The 27684-nt window shown below is 40.7% G+C and overlaps 1 protein-coding gene across 2 annotated transcripts; it reads left to right on the top strand.

Moving 5' to 3' along the window:
• The first annotated feature begins 2688 nt into the window (after positions 1-2688).
• Positions 2689-23917, top strand: DYNC1LI2 (dynein cytoplasmic 1 light intermediate chain 2). Of its 2 annotated transcripts, XM_053399674.1 has the most exons (13): positions 2689-2827; positions 7388-7461; positions 7965-8081; positions 9265-9495; positions 13210-13373; positions 14070-14163; positions 14964-15099; positions 16195-16306; positions 18008-18067; positions 18639-18680; positions 20196-20313; positions 21127-21243; positions 21728-23917. In XM_053399674.1, exons 1-13 carry the CDS (start codon positions 2697-2699, stop codon positions 21832-21834), a joined length of 1503 nt encoding a protein of 500 aa, XP_053255649.1. In that variant the 5' UTR covers positions 2689-2696; the 3' UTR covers positions 21835-23917. The 2 variants fall into 2 exon arrangements, with proteins under 2 accessions (XP_053255649.1, XP_053255650.1); XM_053399675.1 differs by lacking the exon at positions 2689-2827 and having other exon boundaries at positions 7387-7465.
• Positions 23918-27684: the final 3767 nt, after the last annotated feature.

Genomic DNA, 27684 nt, shown 5'->3' with positions numbered 1-27684 from the left:
ATAAATGTTCTTTAAAAATAAATATGAAAATGCTGCACAAATGAAAAACAAGTTTATTGCTAAAAACAAGTTTATTGCTAAAACTTATCATTATACTTTAAATATGCATTTTGTTTTTATTAGGGCATTTCACTTTCTCAGTGGATAAAAGCATTTAAGGTATAACTGGTTTCCCCCTTTTTATCCTTCCCTGCCATTGCTACTATTACCCTTTCCATCCTGCCATTTCATAGTGAAACCTGAGTTCCAACAGAATCACCATCTATCAGCTAGAAAATCCTCCAGAGCATTCAAGGATTCAGTCTTCATGTGTGGACCATTTGAATATCAGGGAAGGGTTCTTAACACCATCCCCAAATGCCCTGTCACAAAGACTAGGCATAGGACATGTCCTGCCACTTACATTGGGACAGTGATGTATGGGGACAACCCCATGGTTGTGGCCATGAATTCCCAAACAGCTCTACATAAGGTGGTCCCCATTTGAATGTTTAAATACCCCAAAACAACAGTGCTGGGGTTCTCCTGTACCACCCCAGAAATCAACTTTGTTAGCTTGGGCAGGGATAATTTTGGGCAGCGGGGTGCATAATATAACAGTAGCATCCCAGTTTTGTGTTTCTGATCCAGTATCTTTAAATCTGTTCTCCAAACACATGGGCCCTCCTGGTGAAGGAGATGGAATCTGTGTGGATCATGGCAACCCCCACCCCATCAGCCTATGCTGGTTCTGAACCAAATACTCAGGTGAACAGAACTGGGTAAGAGCAATCGCATTCCCAACTTGTCCACCCAGGTTTCTGTAATACATACTAGGTCAGTTCCTTCATCCAAGATTAAATTGTGGGTGGTTGCAGACTTCATCAGGCTGAATGGTTTATTTATTTAAAAGTATTAATTTTACTGCTTGATATTTTAAAAATCTCTAAACAGATGGTTGATAGAGCAACATAGATCCTATAGGCTGGGAGAAGAATCAGAAGATAGATCTGTCACCTATCTATCCCATCTTTTCCTTATCTGCTATGTCCAACCTCCAGTGCCCTGTCGCCCTGAGTATAACCATAGGCACCCCCTCATTTCCTATCTCTCCTCTTATTTTACTCATATATTCTACAACCAATATCTCCCCATTCTCTCAAATTTAAGTCCGCACCCATTCTGAGAAATATTTTGCTACAAAATGAACAAGAAAAAGAAGTTCATTTCAAGGCTGAATCTAGACACATCAAATAAGCGTTTCAGTCAAACACGCTGCAAACTATGTATGAGAAACCGGGTTAGCAAAAATGGAATTCCACAACGCCATCTGATGCCACAGTGTTAAAATGCTTTAACAGTGCATATAAAGCATTTTTTCTTTGCCAATGTAGCTGAGTGCCCAGTCTAGGTTTCCAAAGGTTCAGGTGCAATTATAATAAAGTGAAGTAGTAATGCAAGATTATAATCTCTAATAATATAAGAATTGTCACAATATTAGAACTTGGTCCCTTTCCCTGTAGTAAGTATACAGCTCAACCCGATTCTTACACAGGGTCAGTAAGGCCAGTTTCATGTGGCAATCCTTAATTCTCATTTAGTGGTCACCTCTTTACCTACAGTTAGCCTTGCAGGGTGACCTGTAGGGAGTTACGCAAAAACCCCTGGGTTGCCCTGCTGGTGGTGCCCTGCCACCTATGGTGGGCTTTGGCTTTATGATCCAAGATTTGGAACTCTGCCAGGCCAGAAGCTGCCATTTATGTGTCTGAGTCCTCATAAGCCCTACTGCATACAGGGATAGTCCTGATAAACAAGCCTGCCTATGGGGACAGTTGTGATGTTTGCTGGTATTGCGCCCAGTCAAAAGGTGAAGTCGTCCCCCGAGTTCTAAATCATTCCATCGAATGGGCGAATTTGCAAATCAGGCGCATTAAAATTTTTGACAGCTGCCTTGAGAACTTTGCCTGTTATAGTTTACAAACTTAATGCAGGCTTGAATTCGCACCTCACTATCTGTTATGACATGATGCAACTGTTCCATACTGCATACAATATTTGCTGTTCCATACACTGCATGTTCACCTAAGAAGTGCCCTGCAGCTTGCTCTCATCGTGCCAACCAGATGCCTAAGGAAAGCCTGCAAACATCACCACGAGCGCAGAATCACCGTCCCACCCTTGTTCCCCAGAAACTGGTGTTTTCAGCACCTTTGGGGCAACCCCTCATCTGTGACAGCATCCCTCCCTATACTCCACTTATGAGTGTAGATGCGATACACAATTTGTGAACATGCAAGCTTTCCAATCAATTTTGCCTCGACAATTGCGCCGCGTTCTTTTACGAAGCCTGGGCGTAGCCGGCAGAGTCTGCGCCGCTCTCCGTCTCCGCTAGGGGTCCCTGTTCCGCACAAACACTGGGCGGCGGCCCCAAAAAGCTTGAACTCATCGTCCAGAATATGGTACCGCTCCTTAGGAGCCCAGGACGCTGCCTGACTAGAACGAAGCGCCCGTCCCTTCGTCAGGCAGGAGCGCCGCCTTGAAGCTGCCGCTTGGCCCCACGGAGAAGCCGCTGCTGGAGGCGCCAAGCGTGCCCACGAGAGCTGGGCGCGGAGAAAGGGCCCTGAGTGGGTGGCGGCGACCCGGCACCGGGCAAGACGCGCGGGGTCCTCGGCGCTGCGCGTGGGAAAGGCGGGGTCCTCTCGGCGGGGCCTGGGCGGATGAGGTCACTCTTTGTGGTGGCTGCCGTTGGCAAGATGGCGCCGGTGCTGGCGGAGAAGAAGCTGCTGGGGCCGGACGGGCCTGTGGCCGCCGAGTTCGCCAGCGAGGAGGACGAAGGGCAGAGCCTTTGGTGAGGAAGCGCACTAGGTTGGCCTGGGCTCCTGGCGGCTCCTGGCTGCCGGGCTGGCATTGGCCAGGGAGGGGCAGCGGTTGCTCTGTCTGCCTTGCACAGTCCTGACCAGGGACTGGGCTTCAGCGGTGGGCTCGGAGCCTCCGTGCTCCCGGGAGCAGCCGTTGCCGGGGCTCCGCCGGGTCTGCCTGGAGGCCCCAGGATCCCGCCAGTGGCTCTTTGACAGCTCAAGCCCGGCTCTGCCTAGTGTTGGGAGGGGCGCCTCGTGCAGTTATGAGCTTTGAGGAAGAAGGACTGGTTGGGGTAGGAAGGGTTGCTTCTCCCTCCCTGTCTCTTTTTCGCTGTGCAATTACAAAGGTGCATAGATGTGAGCCTTGTAGGCAGCGAAGCCAAGAAGCTACGCTGGGGTCCAGAGCATCTCTTTTCAAGTAGGATTATCTCTTCTCTGTCCCCCACCCCACCCCCGCTTTCCATCGAAGGATTATGCAGCAGGGACCTCCCCGTCCCCCATGGAGGCCCAGGAACAAAAATGCAGCGTTACCCTCTTGTGCCCACTTAAAATGCGGTGCCAGCAGCCCTAATCTTGACCTAGCTGGCAGCCATGGTTGTTGAAAAAGCTAATGAGATAAAATGACAGGTTCTGGATTGCTTTGTTGATGATTACTTTCAGTGTGAATGCAGCAGAAACCCATGCCGTAGCAGGGCTGACTTCTCAAGTGTTCATGTGATGGTGGTTTAGATGAGCAGTGGATGCACTTTGTATTTTCACCCAGCCTACTCTCTTGGTATATTTAAAAACAACATTCCTACACTCAGACCCATCTATTTAAATGGAGAAAAATATCTAAACCAATGTGTGGTTCTAGCCTGACAGCTTTTGTCCAGGAATATTGTGCCAGGCTGAACTCTGAAGTAGCTAGTGCTGGTCTTTCTTTTCTTCAATTGTAGATCTATAGACTTGAAAGGGACCTTGGAGGATATCTAGCCCAAACACCTGCTTAATGTAGAATCAGCTACAGCACTCTGACAAAGGACTCTTCAAATGCTGCAGAACTGCCCACAGACACCTGCTTGATAGGCTGGGTTATAAAATCTTGGCGGCTTTAGAAGATGGAGTAGATTGAAAATGCAGTGCCAGTCAAATTAAGAATAAAAATTATTTAAATTATAGAGTTGGAAGAGACCTAGGAGCCCTCCCCACCTAGTGCAGGATCTTGCAACTACAGCACCCCTGACATTGACTGTCCAGTTTCTTATATATGCCTAGTTTAGGAAAGCCCACTTCCTCATGTGACAGTCAGTTTTGTTCCACTGTCTATTGCCAATATGAAAATTACGCTAGCATTTAGACAAAATCTTTGTTCCCTGCATTTTCCCTCCATTGATTCTGGCCCTATTCTCTTGAGCAATAGAGCTCCATCTGTAATGTGAAAACTCTTTAGCTAATTGGAGATTGGTATTATACTTCCCCTTCTCTTCTTCAAACTAAACATTCTTTTCAACCATTCTAAACAGAGCTTGGTTTCCAGACATCTCACCATCCAGGTTGTCATCATCTTAATGCTAGTTTGTCAATATCCTTCTTAAAAGTGTAGTGCCCAGATCTGGACATAATGCTCTTAACTTGGAGAAATCAATTATGGCATTATCTTTTCTTGTAAGCAGCTTTGACTTTTATTTTAATAGAAAAGAGAGGTGCAAATACTAAACTAAATTATTATGAAATCATTTTTTCCATGTGAATATATTTAAGATTCTGTAGCCCTATTGTAAAATAGCTTAATTTATATTAAAAAATACCCTATATTGATCAACTATTTTTTTCACACATTCTTGTGCAGCACCTTTTGCATCCAGTCTTCATTTCTAGGATTATTTTGTATTGTTTTTGGTTGTATCTTAGCTCTTTTGTATATTTTGTTGTAACCTGCTCTGGAATTTTGTATGAGGTGTGGTCTATAAATAGTTTTATAAATAAATGTGTATGTTTGTTGGACTGCAAGATCAAGTTGCAGAACTGACCCTCAGCAAGCACTACAGAAATTCATGCTCTGCTTGGGAGCTCCCTTTATTCTTGTTTATGCTCAGGTGTTGGCATATGCACAATATTTTTAACAATATTATGTAACTTCCCTTGGGAGTTTATAGGAATAGGTGGTAATAGTTACATTGTGATATACAGAGAGGCTGTATCAGATATGCTCTGTGACCACTGAAGCATTATGGGTTCTGATTTTGCCTCTTGCAGTGGAGAGCATCTGAAAGCAATGCCACTGATTTATCTCTTGGGGGAATTTTACTATTGTGAAGGAGGTAGCATTATAACTTGATGTACTCCTGAGCAAGAGAGAGTATATCAGATCTATACAAACAAATACTAATAGGGCTATTGTGTTTTGTTTTTATATGTGCAATCTGAGTGATTTAGTATGACATGGTCTTATTTATTTGGACAGATGCTTACTCTTGTTTTTCAGCTGCTACTGGAACCCTACATGTTTTGTAGAAGTTGGCCAAACCTGGCAGTCTGGCCTAAAAATGTCTCTTCCAGCTCCACTTCTGTGCTCTAGGAGAAGATCTAGAATTTGAGCAAAGCCACTCAGTAGAATTTAAAGTGAGGATAAAGGAAAGGCTAATGTGCACATTGTTAATGAGGTTTAAGTGGCTAGGGATTTGAGCATCTGTTACCCATGAGTGTCTGTGTTTGCATTCTGGTGGATACAGGTCTGCTGACATATTGCTAGAAGTATATCACAATTAGGAATACATTGAAAATTCCCTTCAGAATAGTGGTGCTCAGTAGTACTGTTTCTCTCCCCCCTCTTTTTTTGAAATATTTTTTTTTACTGAGTTTCAATATTTAAGGAAAGCATTAGTTGTAGTAATAAAGAATCTGACGGTAGTAGCATAGCCCCCTCCCTGCATAGTGGAATTAGACAGCATTATCAGTGAGTTCTGCTTTTCTTGAAGATATATGTGTATATTTAAAACAGACAAAACCAGAAATTTCATCCACAGTAACTAAAGTGAAACTGGAAACTAAACAAGTTGTGTTTTTTTTTGCTTTTTTAAAAATTCATTTATTAAGCAAAACTAACAAGATTAGTGGACTTAAAATATACTACTATCATTTGAGCAATCAGCAGTGAATCAGCTGTCTTCAGAGTAGCAGAATTTCATGAGAGGTCAGGTTTCCAAAAACACCTTTGCAACCAAGTGTCATTGCAGTGCTGCATAGACAAAAACAGCACATAACTCATCACACTTAGTGTTCCAGTCATGGTAGTTTTGTATTACAGGCCAAAACTGATGGATTGAGCTTTCTGATTGTATTGAAATAAATAATACATAATTTTAAGTGAAGACAACTTACATAGAATCATATAACATAACTGATTTAAATAAAGTTTCCTTGTACATTGTACATTTCCTGAACAAGCATGCATATCTAATGCTTGCTTTATTAAAAAAAAGTTTGGCAACAGCATAGAGCCTTTATACAATCTGGGAACATAATCCAAAACCTCTGGCCATGTCACCCACCTGCCTTTTGTACTACACAACTGTATCTATGTAGGGATGGCTGCGGGAGCTGGATTGTGAAATCAGTGGATTTCTGTTTGGCCCTCTGTACACATGCAGGAGCACTAAGCAAGCTCACTTGGTAAGGGACATGCAACCCCTCTAGGCCCTCAGGACTCTCTCCTGGCTGCCCTACCCTCTTCCAGGCCACACCCTTCACTGGCTCTGCAGCATACCTTCTGCAAGTACTTTTGCCTGGCTGGAATGTATTATTGAACTGTGATAATGCTGTTTCCTTGCCTGGATGGAAGATGGAGAAGTGTCTGTGTGTGAACAGAAACCTATGACTTTTGCATGGCTGGAATGTAGCCTGTACGAAGGTAAAAGTTACATCTCTTACTCTGTCCACTTTTGCTTCTTGCCCCATCCACTGCTGGAATATGGCACCTGGAAGGTCGCTCATGAGGGATTTGGTCCCTTTGGCTGAAGCAGGTTTCTCATTCCTCCTGACTTAATTGACTTGGAAGTCAGCGGATGATCCTGGTGAGTGATAGTTTGGTGTCTTCTGGGTTTCTTTCGGCCCATAGTCTGTGTGCCAGGGCAAGGTCAGAGGTAAAAGTGTGTAAACCAATGGACACAGTTCTTACATTTGTACAAGAGGCTAAATTCCAGCCATGCAAAAGCCAGAGGTTTCTACACTTGCACATCCAACCCCTGACTGTCTCCATGTTCTATCCTGGCAAGCAAGAGGTATTATCACAGCTCAAGGACATGTTTCAACCAAGCAAAGGCATTTGAGGAGGGTGCTGAACAGGACCGGTGACAGTGTGGCTTGGGGACAGTGGGAGGCCTGGAGAGAGTTCCAAGGGCAAGAGAGAGGAGCCTGTGGAGGGCTGCATTTGACCCCTGAGCATGAGGTTCTCCACCCCTGAAGTACATAAACCTTTCCTGCACAGAAATGCCCTTTGACAGTTATTTTGTTTCATTTGATTTGTGTTATGTCTCAGACAAACTAATAAGTGAACTTGTTTTATGCAGGCACTCAATACTGAGTGAAGTTGCCACACGATCCAGGTCTAAATTACCCACAGGCAAAAATATTCTTGTCTTTGGTAAGTATCAGTGAGTAATAGTGGGAGATTCTTATGGGAATTCTGACACTGGATTACTTTTTAAAGACAAATTTAACTGATAGAACAAAATGAGCTGTTTAATTTAGTACACAGCCTATTTGGAGGCAAGTAATAAAATAATAGGCTAAAGTTGATCTTGTATCTTTTTTGTGCTGACAAAATATCTTAGATCTAATGTATTGACAAAAGAGCTTGTGGTGCATGTTAATAGCCTTAAGAAGATACATTCAAAATATTAAAGATGCAAATGTGACCTTTTTGTAGAGTAAGTGAAAGAGTAAGTTCAGCTTATGAATGTGAATTGTGATGCTGAATCCAAGAGAGTCTCTCTTTCCTGTAATAGGGCTGTTTTGCTACCCTATAACAGAATAAATGAGTTGTTTCTCCAGCGCCCACTAAATTCTCAGCTCGGAGGCTTGATCATTTCCTGGAAGAGATGAGCTTCTTGATGTTTGTTTTCTGCCCTCTAAACCTATTGGCAGGTGATGATGGCTCGGGCAAAACAACACTAATGACTAAAATCCAAGGAGCAGAGCATGGGAAGAAAGGAAGAGGCCTGGAATACCTGTACCTAAATATCCATGATGAAGACAGAGATGGTAATGTATTTGCCTTACTTGCATGTCTTGTGCTTAAAGTTGAAGGCTGGCCTCTTCTAAAGGGCAGCTGATTTTTCTACTGCCTTCTCAAAGCCTCTGACTATGCAAGTTCACATGGAATGAAGTCTCAACAGTGTTCAACAGAGCTTAGTCCCATGTGAATATATGTAATAGTAGTAATAGTTGTTATCATTATTATTATTAATTTGTACCCCGCCCTCAGACTGGGTTGTCCCAGCCACTCTAGGTGGTTTACAGCATATATAAAAACATAGTAAAACATTAAATCTTAAAAAGCTTCCCTATACAGGGCTGCCTTCAGATGTTTCCTGTTATATAATTACTCATCTCCTTAACATCTGATGGAAGGGCATTCCAAAGGGTGAGCACCACTATCCAGAATAATAATTGCAGCTGTAATTTAATCCATTTGTTCTTTATATGTTGAGAAATGCTCCCAAAATGATTCACCTCTGTTGTTGCTCTAGCCATGTGATACCCTTCATTAAATCCCTACACTTCTTATCCCCTGCTGGATACTGCACAAGACTTTTGTCCTCACTTGAAAATCCTCCATGGCTATCCACTTCTTATCTCTCTGCTTTTAATATCTTGGAATACTCATATTTGTGACTGTTTCTCAGTCAGCTCCAACACCATCAAGTTTCCTGCTCCCTGAAATTACCTTGATCTTCCTCTCTTTCTGCCTAGACATGTCCTTCCTTTATTTTCAAATCCCTCCTTTAAAAAAACCACTTTTTCTGTGAAGCCTTTGGAACAGTCGTGGGGAACACATGAGCCTCTAGATGTTGTTGGACTCTACTTCCCATCAGCCAGTGCCAGTGTGGCCAATGATCAAGGATGATGGGAGTTGTAATCCAGCAGCATCTCAAGGGCCATAGGCTCCCCATCACTTCTGTGGAGTAACCCTTGGTCCTAATATCCATTGTAGCTAAGCCAAAGTGTGTGACTGCAATACACACATATGCTATCATTTGCTTGATCCTGGTTCCAGTTCCTTCCTTTTTTGTCTCACTTGTGTCAAATTTGAGATAGGTGTCCCTGTGGGATTAAGGATTTGTCTTCTCATTCTTTGTAAAATGCCAAGTATATAGGTGGTGATGCTAATACTAATAACTGTGGAAAATGATTTCTTAATGAGAACATCTCTCCTTCCTTTCAGATCAGACCCGTTGTAACGTGTGGATTCTTGATGGGGACTTGTACCATAAAGGGCTCTTGAAATTCGCTGTTTCGGCAGAATCGCTGCAAGAGACCCTTGTCATTTTTGTGGCAGATATGTCTAGACCATGGACTGTTATGGAATCCTTACAGAAATGGGCAAGTGTATTGCGTGAACATATTGATAAGCTGAAAATCCCCCCTGAAGAGATGAGAGATATGGAACAGCAATGTAAGTAATGCGAGACTGAAAGTTTATTTTGTATCCCTACAACTTTCGGGGATGATTGCTTTTAAATTCATATGCAGTTGCCTTATTGTAACCCACCAGTGGTCATGTAGCCTAGCATTGTCTTTATTCTCCCTGGCAGCAGTTCATGTTTGGGAGTCTTTCTTTCAGCTAGGCTTTGCGCATGAATTGAAACGATATAGATAGTTCGGTGAGCATTGTGGCTGTGGGCATATGTTCTGGACTTGTTTGATGCACAAGTGATTTGTAAAATCTCATTCCTAGTACAGAGTTTGGAATTGGCAGATGAATTGAAACAATATAGATAGTTTGGTGAGAATTGTGGCTGTGGGCATATGTTCTGGACTTGTTTAATGCACAAGTGACTTGTAAAATGTCATTCCTATTACAGTGGTACCTTGGGTTAAGAACTTAATTCATTCCGGAGGTCCGTTCTTAACCTGAAACTGTTCTTAACCTGAGGTACCACTTTAGCTAATGCAGCCTCCCACTGCTGCCACGCCGCCGCCATGCGATTTCTGTTCTCATCCTGAAGCAAAGTTCTTAACCCAAGGTACTATTTCTGGGTTAACGGAGTCTGTAACCTGAAGCGTCTGTAACCTGAGGTATCACTCTACAGAGTTTGGAATTGTGAAAACTCTGAGATTTGTAAACAAATCAAATACAGTTTCTTTTCCATATCCTTGCAGAGCAAGGTGTGGAGACTTTGGAATAATATAGATAAAACATATATTTGGGGAGCAAGACACACTGAAGGCTGCTTAAGAAACTGACTTCATTACTTGCTAACATCATCAAGAGCTTATGTTGCTAAATATTTTTTAGAAATCTCTGGCAAGAAGGTTGGTTAGCATGGAGATTGTTTTTTATTTTACTCCATTTTCCAGCCAAAACTGGCTATCAGAACAGCTTACAATAATAATAAAATCCATTGCAAAATTTAAGAGAGTACCTAAGAGCAATAAACTAGTAAGTAATAATGACTATTAAATTCAGAGCAATGTGCACATATGCACACATACATGGGGGGGGATTGATAGCAAATAATAGAACTTGTCTGGTTCTTAAAGTATCTCCACATCTAGAAGACTTTGATGGTCTATCTGTGCAAGCCCTACTAAAACATATTCAGGTTGTACAGCTTCAGTCATGCTTGGTCAACAAAGGTAGACCCCCTGTGAGGTGGGAGAAGTGCAGTTATGAGAATATGACTTGAGGTTTTTACATGTGAGTAATCATGGGTCATCAGTTAATGCATGCAGGAGTCCCGTAAGTTTTGAGGACAGTCAGAGTGAGGTATGGAACATTTCTGCATAGTGGCAGTTTGCTGAATTCCAGAAACAGGCATAATTTAAAGATAGTCAACTGTGAAACCAATAAACACCCTGTAGTATTGGCTTTCCTGTCACTGATAGCATCAATTTCAAGGTTATAATACCCCAAGTTCATAAAAAGACTGTAAGGAGAACCACAGTTGCAACTTAGTATTCTTCATTGTGTGAGCCCTCAGGTATGCTATATTAAAAACTTGAATCTGTATTTATATATTAATGCAATGAGGTGGAAAGTGTGCTCATGAAAATACCTATGCAGAATTTGTGCACAATAGAAATGTCATTTAAATAGATGATAGTTCAGGTTAGGAGACAGTGGTATCTAATTGCACATTCCCTTGATAAGGGGTACAGTGCCGGAATGTTTTTCCACTGCACAGGGTTGGACTTATTACTGGAACTTGGAGAACCTCTCTTCACCATGCCGTAATGTTCCTGAAAATATAGTTCATTCATAGTATAGCAAGTTTGATTGAAATAAATGGTTTCTCATTGTCTGTCCCAAAGTTTTCTGACACTTTGCTTCTTTGTAAAGAAATGCAATCTGACAAGAATTTCCCAATGCTTTTGCAGACTTGCACATTAACGGTGCACTCATTTTAAACTAGTGGGACAATGTAAAAGGTGGCTGTCAAAGCTGTATTGTGCAGTTTTTTAAACCAAGACGATCCTACCAAATTCAGTGGGTAAAATAATCCCTTTCTTCCTACCAAGAAGTACATTTTGTATTGGGGATTACGTCACTCCATATCTGTCTCATGAGGCAAGTCATGTGCCAATGATGCCTATTGTGACCAAAGTCAATGCCTGCTTCTGAGCTTCAGCAAAATAAATTGCCATTTCTGTGTCTCCCCATTATCACATTTCATGCAGTTTTTGTGGTGTTCATTCCTTTGCTGAAATGGAAGCTGCCAAGTAAACTGCTGAAAAATGCAGAGGGAAGAGCATTGCTGATTCTGTGCTTTTCCCCCACAGAAGGATCATTGTACCTAAAGCAGCAACTAAGGGCAGCCTAAGGATCCTATTGCTGCAGCCCTTCCTTGACTCGGACACTCACCTTATTTCTAACATGCATCTCTGCTGCCAGTGGACAATTCTTATCTGAGAGGCCTCCCTCCCTTCCAGTCCACACTACCAGGCTTCCCTGGTTTTCCACAGCAGCGGAATGCAAATGTTGCTCCAAGAGAAGTAGCTGTGCTTAACCCTTGCCCACGATTTTAACTGTTACTTGCTCTGTTTGCCTCCCCTGTGGGTTCAGGAAGGAGAGCAGCAGCAGTGTCAGTGTCACAAGGCATTCCAGCGCGTGCCTGCCTCACTTCTGCTTGTGGGGCCTGTTGGATGAGTTGCCAAGGCTCATCTACTAATTAGTGATAACATGTTTAATGGAATACCATTTCAAAGTCTCTGTTAATTTTTTCCTGAAATGGTGCAGTGTTGAAGTTTCAAACCAAGATGTACACAAATGGTCTCTGAATGCTGAATTAAAACACATTACAGTAATGACAAATAATTTATGCAGGGAGAGAGTGTTGCTTTATGCTAAAAAGAAAACTTGCAAGTTAAAGGCTGCATTTGCATTTCACAATAAGCCAGGATTCCTGGCTTATCCTGGCTTACTGTGAGTGATCAGCATGCTGGTGCATCCAGCTGGTTCACTTCCCCCACCCTTTGTGCAGGTGGGTAAAACTAACCAGGAACTGCTAGCCTGTTGTGATGTGGGAACCTGGGAGGAATCCTGGTTTGTTTCTCCCAAACAAGTCTGGATTTGTATGCTAACTTCAGACCTTTTTAAAAGCACCTTGGCTTCTTTGGGAACCATAGACCAGGATCTCGGTTTTTTTGCATGTTGTTAACTAATCCTTCCTGATCAGTTAGCTGGTCAATGGAGGACTCATCTTCTCCTCTGAGAGGTAAACATTGTTTGGAATCTCACAATTGATATGCTGCTTCTCCTGTATTGATTTTGTTTATGAGTGTAATTTCTTTTAGACATTTTAATCTTTTAGTAACTCTTCTGTATTTTTGTTTGATTATTTTGCAAACTTCCCTGGTATCCAAAAGGATGAAGGGTAGCTTAAAATACAATATAGTTTTACTGAACCTCCACATTTTGGTTAACCTCAAAACATATTTCCCTTTGCATAACTTTGAAGAGTGATTATCAGGTGGTGCTTGGCAGAAAAGAGAATTCCCTCTTCTCTCCCCTCGTCTCCAGGCTCTGTGTGCCCACCAGATAGGTTCCGAAAGGTTGAGGGACCCTCCAAAGTGGAAGGGGCAGGAAGGAGAAATGACCCTCACCCAGTGCTGTGTCTCACCCAAAGTATTTTATAACTACATGTAAAACTATTCTTTTTTATCATAGTTGTGAAGGCTTTTCAGGAATATGTAGAACCTGAAGATGGGTATCAGGGGTCACCGCAGAGAAGAGGCCCATCAGGACAAGATGATGAAAATGTAATTCTACCACTTGGAGATAATGTTCTGACTCACAACCTCGGCATCCCTGTGATAGTAGTTTGTACAAAGGTAAGTTTGAGCTCTCGTTTACTGGCAATTCTTGGAAAGTATTTTGGTTATTGCTAATGATATGTTTTATTGCCCTCTTGCGTTTCTTGTGATCCTGATATACATTGTGAGTGTTTGTCACTGCCCATTTAAAAGAGTGTAATTGTCAGTATTTGTGTGTTTATGTAAAAACATTTGGATTTTTAGTATGTCTGGGAAGAGCATTGAGTGCAGTCCATTTCTTTCTTCAGGATTCTCTGTTCTATTAGTTATTATCCATATTTTCAAATCTGTAAAATATCTGTCAGTTAAATTCAGAGAATGGAAGATCAGTTTCTAATCTTATACACACACCACAGAAAAGCCCCAAACTTTAAAGTGTGATCAATAGTTGTAAACTTTTATCTTCTGAAGCATGAATATGCAAATTAAAATACCTTTCTGAATTTGTTTCAAAGGTGAGGAGTAAGGTGTCTTAAAGTATGTGATGTCTATAAAGTTTAAATGTGTGCTTTTGTGATATTTTAATAAAAGATATTTTGTCTGTCCAAACTTGATGGTATACAATATCTGATGGCTTTTGAAGTATTTTGCTTAATGACACCAAACCAAGCTTGCTTTGAACACTAATTTATGCAAAAGTGTGTATTGTCTGCACACATTTTTCACTTCAGGCTTTTAGAATTCTTAAGACTTTTCTTTGTGTTTCTTTTTCAGTGTGATGCAATGAGTGTATTAGAAAAGGAACTTGACTACAGAGAAGAACATTTTGACTTCATTCAGTCACACATTCGTAGATTCTGCTTACAATGTATCTTTTTCTTACTTGAGCATAAGTAGTGGAATAAAAAACAGTGCCATATTGAGCATTGTCACTTTACATAAAGCTCAGTATGCCATCATCTCAACCCAAATGTATGGTCTGAGTCTGCTATTTCTTTCCCATTATTGAAAGAAAAAACCATTTGTTTCCTGTATATTTCATTTTTTGTACTGCATACCTAAAGACGAACATTTTATCTCCACACTTTATTTTTCAGTAGTAGCCTGGCAGCCTTTAAGGATAGATCAATTTGCTCAATCTTAGATTTTTTTTTTAAATGTACAACTAACAGTGCAGTCCTCTGCATGTTGATTCAGAATTAAATCCCACTATGTCCATGCTTGCTCCATTTTTACATATTTACATTGATCATGGTGGGTCTTGGTTTTGAGTAGACATGCATAGAATTGTGCTGCAAGTACAATTAGTTAATTATAAGTAGGAATTAATACACGTATTATATGATATATACATATATTAGTAAATAATGTGGATCGCTTAGGAATGACACTTTCTGTTTAAACCTAGCAAATTGCATTTAGTCATGTTGCCACCTTAATTTTTTTACTTTCAAGCTCTCTGTTCCCTTTGTATTTCATTAGACACTGAAATGTACAGCCCATTTCATGTTAAGGAATTGCACATAGGGCCCATCCCATTACAGTATTTCACGTATTTCATTTCTGGAAACTTTGCTCTGTTTAAAAAACATAAAATGCAAATTTAGCAGATTAATTTCAATTGATCTTAATAACATTTTCAAAGTTTTCCTTAATGCAAATTAATAGATGGTGCAGCCTTGATCTATTCATCAGTTAAAGAGGAAAAGAATCTTGATTTGTTATATAAGTACATTGTACATAAAACATATGGCTTTCATTTTATCACACCTGCCTTAGTGGTAGAAAAGGATGCAGTTTTCATGTAAGTTGAAGAGCAATTTCTTGTACATTTACACTAAGACTTGAAAATCCCCTTTAATTTGAGAATAAGATGGGGGGGGGCTGATGGATGAAAAGGAGACACTGTAGTAGATTAAACATAAATAAGATAGCACAATATATATACAACTCTTAATCATGCTAGCCAGAAGTCAGTCTACATTGATTTAATGGAAGTTCCTTTCCAATAAGAACACTCAAGATTGCATACTTACTGCCTGAACTTTAGAACTGCTTTTCTGAAGCACCAGGTTATATTATCTGATGTGGAGTTGCTGTTCTTTCTGCAAGGAGACAAGTATCTCCCCTTCCCATTGCCACCATGAAGTGGAATAAGCTGCTCTGGTGCTTCTCCATCCCTGAATGTCTTTTGCCACAGGTGTGTCATGCAAGGATAGTAGTGCTGCTCTGGAAAAATTAAGTTAATATGACTCCACATAACATTCTCTTTGGGATATTTGGCCAATATAAAGGCCAATGCCAACACAAACCATACGTTCATTTGTGTGTTATATTTCTGTCTCCTTCCTCCCCAAGGAGTTGAGGGCTTATCTGATTACAAATGATCATAAGGAAAGGGGTGATGGTTTTGTGGCAGGTTGCACCAAATTCATCCTTGCCTTCTAGGCATAGGTGCAGTTCTTCAGCTGTAAGGTCACTTCACACTGCACAGTTTTAAAAGTATAAATGTGATCAAAGCAGGTACACTTAGAGCCAGGATTGGCTCCATCTTCCTGCTGTGTGTGTGCTTGCCAGTGCACCCAGATGTGCTGTAGTGCTTGCAGTTGACTGTAAGGTGATCCAGGGAATTGGTCTCTTTTGGTTTCATGCATTTCACAGTAACGTGAATTAGCATCATACTTCTTACTTCATTGAGGACAGTTTTGCTTTGTGGGAGAATGAAGAATGTCCCGTTTAATGTACAACAGTGTAATAACACTTTTCTGTATTTTTCTCAAACGCGAAAAGGCAAGCTAAACAAATATTTTCAAAATGTACCTGTGCCAGTCACCATTATGCTGTACTTCTGAAAAAAAGGATGTGCTGATGTGCTGACATGAATCCTTTCTCTTGCTAGACCTGCTGGCTGGGACAATGAAAAGAAAATTTCAATTCTACATGAAAACTTCACAACAGTGAAACCAGAAGATCCATATGAAGACTTCATTGTAAAACCTCCTGTAAGAAAGGTAAGCACCATTGAATTATACATTACTTTATTGAGTGTGCAGGGCTGTAAGTAACCACTACAGTGAATTCAGTATCCTGAGCCATGGTAAGAATGCTAAGCCAATAATTTGACTTTATAAACCGCCACCCTCATTTTTTTGCCTAGCCTACAGTATTCCTTTTACATTTATAACCCTTTGGGGACTGCAGTGAGGCAGGTGTACTGAAGTCTGATTGGACTAATGCAAAAGGTTTCAAAAGCAAACAAAACACAGCTCTCAATCCCTGACAAAATATAGTACATTGCATTTCCATATGGGAAGAGACAAAAGAATGGTGGCTTGGATCCAATGTACTATGAGTAGAAGAAAATTGATTAATGTAGTTCTAAATATCCTGGTGCAAGCTTTAGCTGTAGACTGCTTGCTGTGTATTTGGTGTATGTATGCAGTGTATTTGGGGTTGTGTTACAATATGTGAAATTGAATCAGGATGATAGGGAATTTAGTATGTGACCTGTAGTCTGAACCCCCCCCCCCCAATGCATAGGCTCAACCTCTTCCAGTAGATCAGCTCTGTCTAAATCATAATTTCCCATGGAGTTGTTGGCAGAACAGCTGGTCCTGGATTTTTATTAATCTTGATGTTTAAACCAACATATTTTAAAATATGTTGTTCATACTTGGAGTAGCTTCATTTAAATTAATTGACTTCCAAGTCTACAGTTTGCAGGGGGTCTGCTCTGAGGATGAGTTAGTTGAATACCACCCTGCCTTTTAAATTTTGTAAACTGCCTAGGGAATGTTATCGATATACATTTAAAAAATAATGATGCACAAGAGGATGCCAGGTCACAGACTATATATATATATATATATTTGTGACTTTGCATATAAAAGTTTTTGTTCTGAAAAATTCTTGACATCTACACAGCATATCTGTTAAATTCCTATTGAGTCTATGGATAAGGTGTCTTGTATTTTGGGGGGAACTTGGGGTGGAGGACACTTCTAAACTGAATCTGTCTTCAAGCCCTCCAAGTTGGAAATCCTCTCTTTAACCAACAAACAGCCTACTACTGCTGCTATGTGTTTAAGGACTTAATGAATTTGGGGTACTAATTCAACAAGAATGGAATACTAATTGGGGTACTTCTTGCCCCCCCTTCTGAAACCAACCAAGCAAGAAAGGAGTCAGAAAGAAGTGCAAGGAGTTGTTGTGGCCAGAAGCTTCCACATGCTCCCTGTCTTCCTGTAGCTTCCATGGCTAGTACAGCCTTCCCAACATGGTGCTTTCTAGATCTTTCATACTAAAGCTCCCACCAACTGACCATTGACCATGTCGGCTGCGGCTGATGGGAACTGGAGTCACAAAACATTGAGGGGGCTCTAAGTGTGGGAATGTTGGCATAGCAGCTGTGGTACTAAATTTTTGCTGCTAGGAAGATAATCTCTCCGGCTGTGCCTGCTGCAGGATTCCCTCACTGGAGTTGCATGCATGTAAACACACACACACACACACACACACACACACACACACACACACCTACTACATAACTTGTGTCAGACAGCAGAGAGTAGGAATTATTCCAGATTATTAGGACACTGAAGGGATAATTTACTATATATACAACTTTTCATGGTAATGCCCCCCCTTATAATTTGTGCAGCCATTTTTTGTTTATAATGAAGTTTTCTGTGTTTTATTCCTCTTCTCATCAGTTAGTTCATGACAAAGAACTTGCAGCGGAAGATGAACAAGTGTTTCTCATGAAGCAGCAGGTAAGAAAATAACATATAGCCAAAATTACTTTTCCTTTGCTGGCAAGTGGGGAGGAAATCCCTTGGGGAGGCCTCTCCCATGTCTCCACTGCCTCCCCTGACTCCTCCATGCAAGTGACTGGTAGAAGCCAGCAGAAGAGAGGAGGAGGGAGGCAGAGGGAGATGCTGGCAGAAGAAAAAGGCTGAAATGGACTGCAGCTGAGCTGAATTTGCATGTTAAATGTGTATAAGATACGACCCAACTTTATCACATGAAGCATTTAACAACAGCATGAGGAATTCCATAGCATCTTGAGAAGCATATATCAACAGTTTCATTTTTGCATAAACATGACTCTTGGAACTTAAGCCCCACTTATTATGTAATGCAACTGTACTGCAGAATCCTACCTCTTTTCCTGTTTAATTCTGGTGCCCTCCAGTGATATCATTTGGGAATAACTTTGTAAAAGTGTCAGAGTCACACTGAGTAAGGTTAAGCTCAAGTTCGCAAGATAGCATCATTGCCACATGTTTTTAAGTTTTGGGACATTTTCCCCAGTATATTTAAGAGCTCTTTGTTCTTTTTCAGTCTCACCTTGCCAAGCAGCCAGCCACACCTACAAGAGCTTCTGTAAGTATGTGTTTGTAGGAAAGTCATTTGTAGTTTAAAATGTAACGCAGGTGGCGCTGTGGTCTAAACCACAGTGCCTACGGCTTGCCGATCGAAAGGTTGGCAGTTCAAATCCCCACGACAGGGTGAGCTCCCGTTGCTCAGTCCCTGCTCCTGCCAACCTAGCAGTTCGAAAGCACGTCAAAGTGCAAGTAGATAAATAGGAACCGCTCCGGCGGGAAGGTAAACGGCATTTTCGTGTGCTGCTCTGGTTCACCAGAAGCGGCTTAGTCATGACCCAGAAGCTGTATGCTGGCTCCCTCGGCCAATAAATCGAGATGAGCACCACAACCCCAGAGTCGTCCGCAACTGGACCTAACGACGGTCAGGGGTGCCTTTACCTTTACCCTTTAATTTGTAGTTTAAAATGTAAGCCTGAGCCCCATAGCCTGAATGATTGAAATTATCAAACCTTACTGCAATGCTTGCTTAGTATCTTTTTGGAATATTGCATGCAGTTTATGCATAACATTTTAAAAAGTATCCCAAGCAACTGAAGGTGTTTGTTTGTTACACTATGTGACAGTATGTGGCAGTTGAATGTATTTACAAATCTGTGCCTGAGATATACCCAAAAATTGATACTTGAAATCGACTAACTTTTTACAGTGATAAATGGGGTATCATTGAAAACATGCAATTTCTACAGCAAACTCCAGAGTTCTCAAAATGATATATGGGCAATTGACTAGGGAAGCACAAGCTACTAAATAAAGTGGGAGGAGAACAACGTCTGCTGTGTATGTGTAAAGAGGTTGAACATTTAAAAAGAGAAAAGAAAGAAAGAAAACACACTGCAGGGGGAACCCATTCTGAGAACTTAGTATGCTGCATTGGGATGTAACAGTAAGCTCTGGAGTATAGTTCATTTTAAGAATGCTTTGTTTAACTGTGCATGAGCAGTGTATTGGTATGTGCAGTTAAAGCTCTCCCACTTCACCCTTAGTTGAGTGGGGAAGCAAAGTATGAAACAGCAGGCTTAGTGTTATGTGTGAGGCAGTGCTGGTGGTTTATTTCTCTCCAAACTAGTCATGATCAGGAAGCAGAGGAAGGGAGGAGCAGAGTGGAAGTGCTCAAACTGCATGCATAGGTAAACTAGTCATATTTTAAACAAACCACACTCTGTGGATTAATGTTATGTCTGAACGCAGCCAGTATCACTCAAAAATAGTGGAAGCTCTAAAATTTAACTGATAGCAGTTTTCCTTATATTTCACTAAACCCAAACATAAAGTAATTTATGCAGTTAGATTTGCAATTGAAATTTTACTTTTAAATTGCAGAGAGCTGCTACTTTTTTGGGGGGAGAAAATGTAAATTGCTGTTGCTTCATCAATTCTCTTTAATCCGGAGAAGTTCACTGGTGTAATTTGGGAATCTCTGAGCAAAGAAGTGCTGGCGTACACTTTAGCAGTTGCATTGTTTTCCTTTTTTCCTTTATTGTTAATTGCATTGTTGCAATTTGTGATTGTCCAGGAATCTCCTGCACGAGGGCCTTCCGGATCACCGAGACCCCAGGGCAGGGCAGGCCCTGTCACTGTCCCCAGTGCCTCGCCAATAGCATCTGTTAAGAAGCCAGATCCAACAATTAAAAGTATGCACTGCAACTTAAACAACCTATTTTGTTTGTAATCTTTTCTTGGAACACTGAGCTTGTTAGATGAAAGGAAGATACTAATTTAGTGATAAAATCAAATATTCATGTGGCATACTCAGTGGGCAGCTGTTGGGGCTTAAAAATGTTTTTTAAGTTATCAGGGATAGAGAGAATTATGAACGATACTTGTATCCATAGTTTAATAATATAACTATAATAATCTGCTATAATAACAATAAATTATAGCAGAAAAATTCAGATTTTGTTGACTATTGAAGTAATGGGATTTAATAGATATATTCTTGCCACAATTTAGGACCCAACAAGGAAGACAGTTTTATTTCTGAATGGAAGTGATGACCAGTTTTGCTAGAAGAGCCAGTAAATTGGGAAGCAGGAATAAAATATAAGACAATATACAGTGGTACTTCGGGTTAAGAACTTAATTCATTCTGGAGGTCTGTTCTTAACCTGATGATTAATGGGGCCTCCCGCTGCTGCCGCGGCGCGATTTCTGTTCTCATCCTGAAGCAAAGTTCTTAACCCAAGGTACTATTTCTGGGTTAGCAGAGTCTATAACCTGAAGTGTCTGTAACCTGAGGTACCACTGTATTTAAATATGTTTAATTTTTTGTATAGACCTCTTTGAAAAGGGAATGGGTTGATATGCCAGTTAGGAATTACATTCTTTGTAACATTCGTTTCTCTCCCACGCATCATTTTATGCCTTTCATATATTTTGAACATAAAGGATTGTTAATCTGCCACAGTCCTGTGTGTTTCAAACTTTTCTCACCTCCTTTTAATTAGATAATGCTGCAAGTGAAGGTGTGCTAGCCAGCTTCTTCAACAGTCTCTTGAGTAAAAAGACTGGCTCTCCCGGGAGTCCTGGTGCCGGAGGAGTGCAGACCACAGCCAAAAAATCAGGTACTGTCTGGAGCCTAATGCAGCACTGGAGGGGCCCTAGCTCAGTGGTAGAACATCTGCTTTGCATGCAGAAGATCCTATGTTCAATCTGTAGCATCTTCAGGTAGGCCTGGGAATGTCACTTGTCTGAAAGCTTGAAGGGCTGCTGCGAGTCAGTGTAGACAATACTCAGATTGTTCAGTATAAGGAAGTTTTCTATGCTTCTAAAAGCATTAATATTTTTTCATATTAACTTACTCTGCATAGACCACACTGAAATCCATGGATAGTTGGCTAATGTCACAGCCAAATATTTTAATAAATAAATGAACCTAGAGTTGTGTCTCACAGAGAATTAAGCCGTTCCCAGTCTACATTATCCACACCTTGGTTTCTGCTTATTGTTGTGATTCTAGAATCTTCCATGACAACATAGAAAGGATGTTTGCAACTGTTTTATTATTTGAGTGCTTTGGCTGAAATAGTAACCTCAAGTTTTCTTTAGGGCAAAAAACAGTTTTGACGAATGTCCAAGAAGAACTGGATAGAATGACTCGCAAACCAGACTCTATGGTAACGACCAACTCCTCTCCGACAGAGAACGAAGCTTGATTAATGCTTGAACCTGCATATGTAAATGACCAAATAACTATGTACATTGATCTGATAAGACCAGGAGTTCTCTGCTATGGCAGATGCTATAAGTTTTTCTTGGGGCAGGGGGAAATGAAATTTAACCTTCATTGGCTTGTCCCAGTATCAAGTGCACATTCAGGAAGATTTGCATATAAAATTCCTCTGTTTTAAGATAACCATTTTAGAATATAAATAGGGCAATTCTCTTGATTTGGGTGGCAAACAAGGTGCAGCTGCAATTCCTAGGGAAGAGCACAGAGAAGTGAGATGCGGGATTCCTGTTGAAAAGCCACCAGTGGCTGCTGGCACTAAGGATGAATGAAGTCCCCTTTTCCAAGTATACCAGAGTTGGCCATTCAAAACATATTTATACTTGGAGAGAATCTGGTGTAGTAGAGTGATGGTTAGATGAAGAGAGTGTAAGATGCTGCATTTAAAATAAGTGCAAGATCTGGCTCAGAAGTGAAAAGTATGTTGGACAGACTGGAGAAAAGCAGTATTAATACATCCTGTGTTGAATAGAGATCAGATAATCATGTTTTAAAAACAAAAGCCTTTACAATTGGAAAGTGTCCAAAGCTTATATGCTGAGTATCATGGGAATTTTTCTTGTTATAAATTGCATTTTTGTTTTTTTGTTTTAACAAGAAGCTACATGAAATGTGGTGGGTGCCCTTTTTGTCACAGCTGACACAGGGAGAAGCTTGATTAGACCAAGTGCCTGGCACAGTGACTGATGTCTTTTGGAAGGTGCTTGAACCTCTTGTGCACTGTAGTACAAACAGTCTTTGTTTGTTTGACTTTACTTTGAATAACTCAGTAACTTTTTATAGTAATGTATAATTTTGAATCCTGTTTTCTCATAGCTTCTGCCTTGGGTTTTCTTCCCTTTTCTAAATGCCAATCACATGGCCTGTTAAGAGCAATGAGTGACATATCACTTTCCCATGATGAAATGTGTTATGAAATACAAATCTTTCTTTTAGTAGCTGAAAACTCAGTCCTGCCTCAAGGTTTGTGAAACCTGTAATAATTTTCTTATAGGCTCCCAAAATTTTTGTTCCACTTCTCAGTAAATTACTAGTGTTTGTAGGTTTACATTGTTAAAGCATAGAAACTAATGACTTCATTATAGCCCTTTAGTGTAGCCTTTTAAATGTGGAAAGGAATCTTACAATTGTCCCTCATTGCTACTCAAATAATTACCCATGGCCAGCTTGAGCTATGAAAGACTCCCACAGTTAACTGAAATGGCACTTTTGAGTTTCTGTACAATATATTTGAAAAAGAAACACTACCTTGCATTATAGTACTAAACATCTTTGTAATCAACACACAGAAGGGAAAAAACCACCGTATGAATTATGCAGAGTTTACTTTTTATTGATAAGGATTTGTGTGTTATGCTGAATCTTGTTTCTGAATAGAACATCCCTAATATTTATATATACATACATATATATATTGTTAAATATACAGAATGAATTGACCACTAACACAGTACTGGATGTAATTGCAAACCCTGTGTTACATCAAGAGGCCGTCTCTTTGTTTTTGTAAGTCTGTCTAACACTATCTAGAAAGCTAAGAGTATTTACTTGCATTAACTTAAAAGCATGTTTACTTGTGCCAGTTATGTGTTGTTGTTTTCCTTTCCTTTTTTTTACATTTTTATAATTTCAGAACCTCAGTTACATCCACAGTTGCCTGTATCTTAAATTGACGAGTTGTGGTTGGGGCAATTTGGTGTGGTTCTGCTGGCATATGATTTGCCAGATGTATGTTAAAGAAAACTGTGGCCACTCTAGCAGATGTGACTTGCATCCTGTCCTCGTGGCATGCAGCTTTATTATACTGTTAGGCAGCTGCACATTTTATGCCATGCATAAGTGCATGGCATGTTGGGATGGTTGAGTTCATGCTGGGTTCTAGCACAGGGAACTTTACCACTGTCTCAATCTCCTTGCCACATGTGCAAAAGGCATAGAACCAGCCTTATGATTGGCTGGCCAGTCTAGAGCTGATTTTGGCTGCCTAGAGATAAGGCATAACATATTGGAAACAAGTATGTTGGGCAAGCAAGTGTTTTGTGATGGTATGCGGTTCCAATCCAAGCCTTCAGTACACAACTTCAGTACACAACTGCCTCTTTCTGTTAAATGTTTTTGTCATTTATGCAGATAATTCACTTTGTATATCAATAATGTGTACAAGTGGCTACTGGGGTTTTTTTTTTGTTTGTTTCTTCATTTTCATAAAATGAATGTTAGAACTGCTGCAAATGAGCAAAAGCCAGTAACATACCACTTTCCAGTTGTGCAAAAGAGTGCTTGGATCCAAACAGAAGTTGATTTCCCACCTCTACTCGGATAGTACTTAAGGAAACTCTGCAAGTGAATGCTCCTAGTTTCTCAAAGGAAGAAAGCTGTAAGTAATGTAGTGTTTTTTGGTTGCCAAAGTCTAGCAACTTTGGAAAGCTGCACAGTTGTCTTTTCTGGTGTTCTCAAGCATTGGAACCAAAGGCCAAACTGCAAAAGCCTTTACATTTTAAAAATACAATTAACTTTATTTTTCAGGATACACTTGTATGGTAGACTGTTAAAATTATTACATGGCTATATTTATATACGGTATATTGATTGCATCTAATGTTCATGTTTAAAACTTAAAGTAATAATCTATTCAACTTGAAGAGAGAAGGCAAATATAAAGGATTAAGGATTGGCCCTCCATCAAAATGCTATGTTTATGCTGCTTGATTTTTTTTTTAAAGTTTGCACTTTTTATTGGCATTTTAAAACTTGTTTAAACTGAACAGAACTTGTTGTATTTTATTTAATTTAACTACATTGAAAGTGACTGAACTTAACCATATCCATGCTGTAAATGAAAGTTCACTCTCCTATATGACTAAGTTTATTGATGTTTTTAACTTCCAATGAGGACTGCAGATGTATCCAACACAACCCTTAGTCCAGTTGTATGGCTTTAACCAGGTGCAGTCATGTGGAATCTTGCTTTCTAGTGCTGGCAAAAATGAGGACATGTTCTTTAATTAATGGCTTCAATAAACACCAACCAAGACCGCTTTACCAGCGTTGAATTGCTTTTTTTTACTAAGCAGGGCAGTTCTCAAATTGTGGTTTGAGGCAAAGGATGTTTTGACCTTTATATACAATAATTTGTTTGTATGGCTGCCTTGCAGTGCACAATAACTGCCATTTTGGAGCGGACCAATGGCTGAGCCTTTGTGACAATCTGCCAGTTTGTTCTATGAGTTAATTCACTGCTTCTCACAAAGCTGGGATGTGGGTGGTGGTGGTGGGGACTAACCACCAGCCTGGGACCTAAGACCCAAACAATTTTGATGGTGGTGACAAAAAAGGGTGGGGATAATGACATACCAGTAGTTTGGGTGGTGAGCGTTAAGCTTTGTAGCTTGAAATGCTGTTAGTAAACAGGACTGTAGCAGCACTTACGACAAATCACAAGCGTTACAATGCAGTTTTCTTTGAAACCCTGATGAAGTGAGGAGAGAATCAGCTTGTTCAGTCTAAAAGATGTGCATTTCAAAAGAATCATAGAATAGAATCATAGAATCATAGAGTTGGAAGAGACCACAAGGGCCATCGAGTCCAACCCCCTGCCAAGCAGGAAACACCATCAGAGCACTCCTGACATATGGTTGTCAAGCCTCTGCTTGAAGACCTCCAAAGAAGGAGACTCCACCACACTCCTTGGCAGCAAATTCCACTGTCGAACAGCTCTTACTGTCAGGAAGTTCTTCCTAATGTTTAGGTGGAATCTTCTTTCTTGTAGTTTGTATCCATTGCTCCGTGTCCGCTTCTCTGGAGCAGCAGAAAACAACCTTTCTCCCTCCTCTATGTGACATCCTTTTATATATTTGAACATGGCTATCATATCACCCCTTAACCTCCTCTTCTCCAGGCTAAACATGCCCAGCTCCCTTAGCCGTTCCTCATAAGGCATCGTTTCCAGGCCTTTGACCATTTTGGTTGCCCTCCTCTGGACACGTTCCAGTTTGTCAATGTCCTTCTTGAACTGTGGTGCCCAGAACTGGACACAGTACTCCAGGTGAGGTCTGACCAGAGCAGAATACAGTGGCACTATTACTTCCCTTGATCTAGATGCTATACTCCTATTGATGCAGCCCAGAATTGCATTGGCTTTTTTAGCTGCCGCGTCACACTGTTGGCTCATGTCAAGTTTGTGGTCAACCAAGACTCCTAGATCCTTTTCACATGTAGTGCTCTCAAGCCAGGTGTCACCCATCTTGTATTTGTGCCTCTCATTTTTTTTGCCCAAGTGCAATACTTTACATTTCTCCCTGTTAAAATTCATCTTGTTTGTTTTGGCCCAGTTCTCTAATCTGTCAAGGTCGTTTTGAAGTGTGTTCCTGTCCTCTGGGGTGTTAGCCACCCCTCCCAGTTTGGTGTCATCTGCAAATTTCATCAGGATGCCCTTGAGTCCATCATCCAAGTCGTTGATAAAGATGTTGAATAAGACCGGGCCCAAGACAGAACCCTGTGGCACCCCACTAGTCACTCTTCTCCAGGATGAAGAGGAACCATTGATGAGCACCCTTTGGGTTCGGTCAGTCAGCCAGTTACAAATCCACTGAGTGGTAGCATAGTCAAGACCGCATTTTACCAGCTTCTTTACAAGAATATCATGGGGCACCTTGTCAAATGCCTTGCTGAAATCAAGGTAGGCTACATCCACTGCGTTCCCTTCATCTACCAGGCTTGTAATTCTGTCAAAAAACGAGATCAGGTTAGTCTGACATGACTTATTTTTCAGAAATCCATGCTGACTATTGGTGATCACAGCATTCCTTTCCAGGTGCTCACAGACTGTTTGCTTAATGATCTGCTCCAGAATCTTCCCTGGTATTGATGTCAGACTGACTGGGCGGTAATTATTTGGGTCCTCTCTTTTCCCCTTTTTGAAAATAGGGACAACATTTGCCCTCCTCCAGTCTGCCGGGACTTCGCCTGTTCTCCAGGAATTCTCAAAGATGACTGCCAGTGGTTCTGAAATCACATCTGCCAGTTCTTTTAATACTCTTGGATGCAGTTCATCTGGCCCTGGAGACTTGAATACATCTAGACTAGCCAAGTATTCTTGTACTATCTCCTTAGTTATTCTGGGCTGTGTTTCCTCTGCTGAATCATTTGCTCCAAATTCTTCAGGTCGGGCATTGAAGCTTTAGCCCTAACATACATAATGATGGACCATGTGCATTTATACAAGATCACATACAAAGGGTCTCTGTTTATTGTTTAGATACAAAATATAAAGCACTGTGGTTTTCATATAGGTAACTTCCTGTATACATTTACATTTTTATTAAGCCCTTTTTGGTGCTTTATCATCAGCTTGTTGGGGGATTTTTGCTGTGATCCTATTTCTTCTACTTATTGAACTGAGTGGCAGGAACTGAGACATCACAAACCTCACTCCCTTTCCCCAAAGCAGAATATTGTATTTTGAAACAAACAAACAGATGGCTGAAATCACATTTAAGTTTAAGGCATGCAGCATTCAAGAATTTTTTTTTTAATGTGTCTGAAGGATGAAAAGACAAGATGAGTAGACTGAATTGGTGATTGATTTGCTGATTAGTCTCGCATTGTGAAGCTAGATATACTGTAATGAGAGTGGGGAGAGAAACCACTCAGAAGCTTATTGTGTCTATTGCTTTTTGAACAGAGGGCAAATAAACATGGTCCCATTATGTAGTGCTGGTTAAGTTATTCAGGACATCACACCAGAGCAACAGAATGAACTACCCCAGGGATAGCC

The sequence above is a fragment of the Podarcis raffonei genome, chromosome 8 (genome assembly GCF_027172205.1).
Source record: "Podarcis raffonei isolate rPodRaf1 chromosome 8, rPodRaf1.pri, whole genome shotgun sequence".
NCBI classification, from domain to species: domain Eukaryota; kingdom Metazoa; phylum Chordata; class Lepidosauria; order Squamata; family Lacertidae; genus Podarcis; species Podarcis raffonei.
Note: the sequence above shows the minus strand (reverse complement) of the source record. Positions and strands in the feature narration are given on the sequence as shown.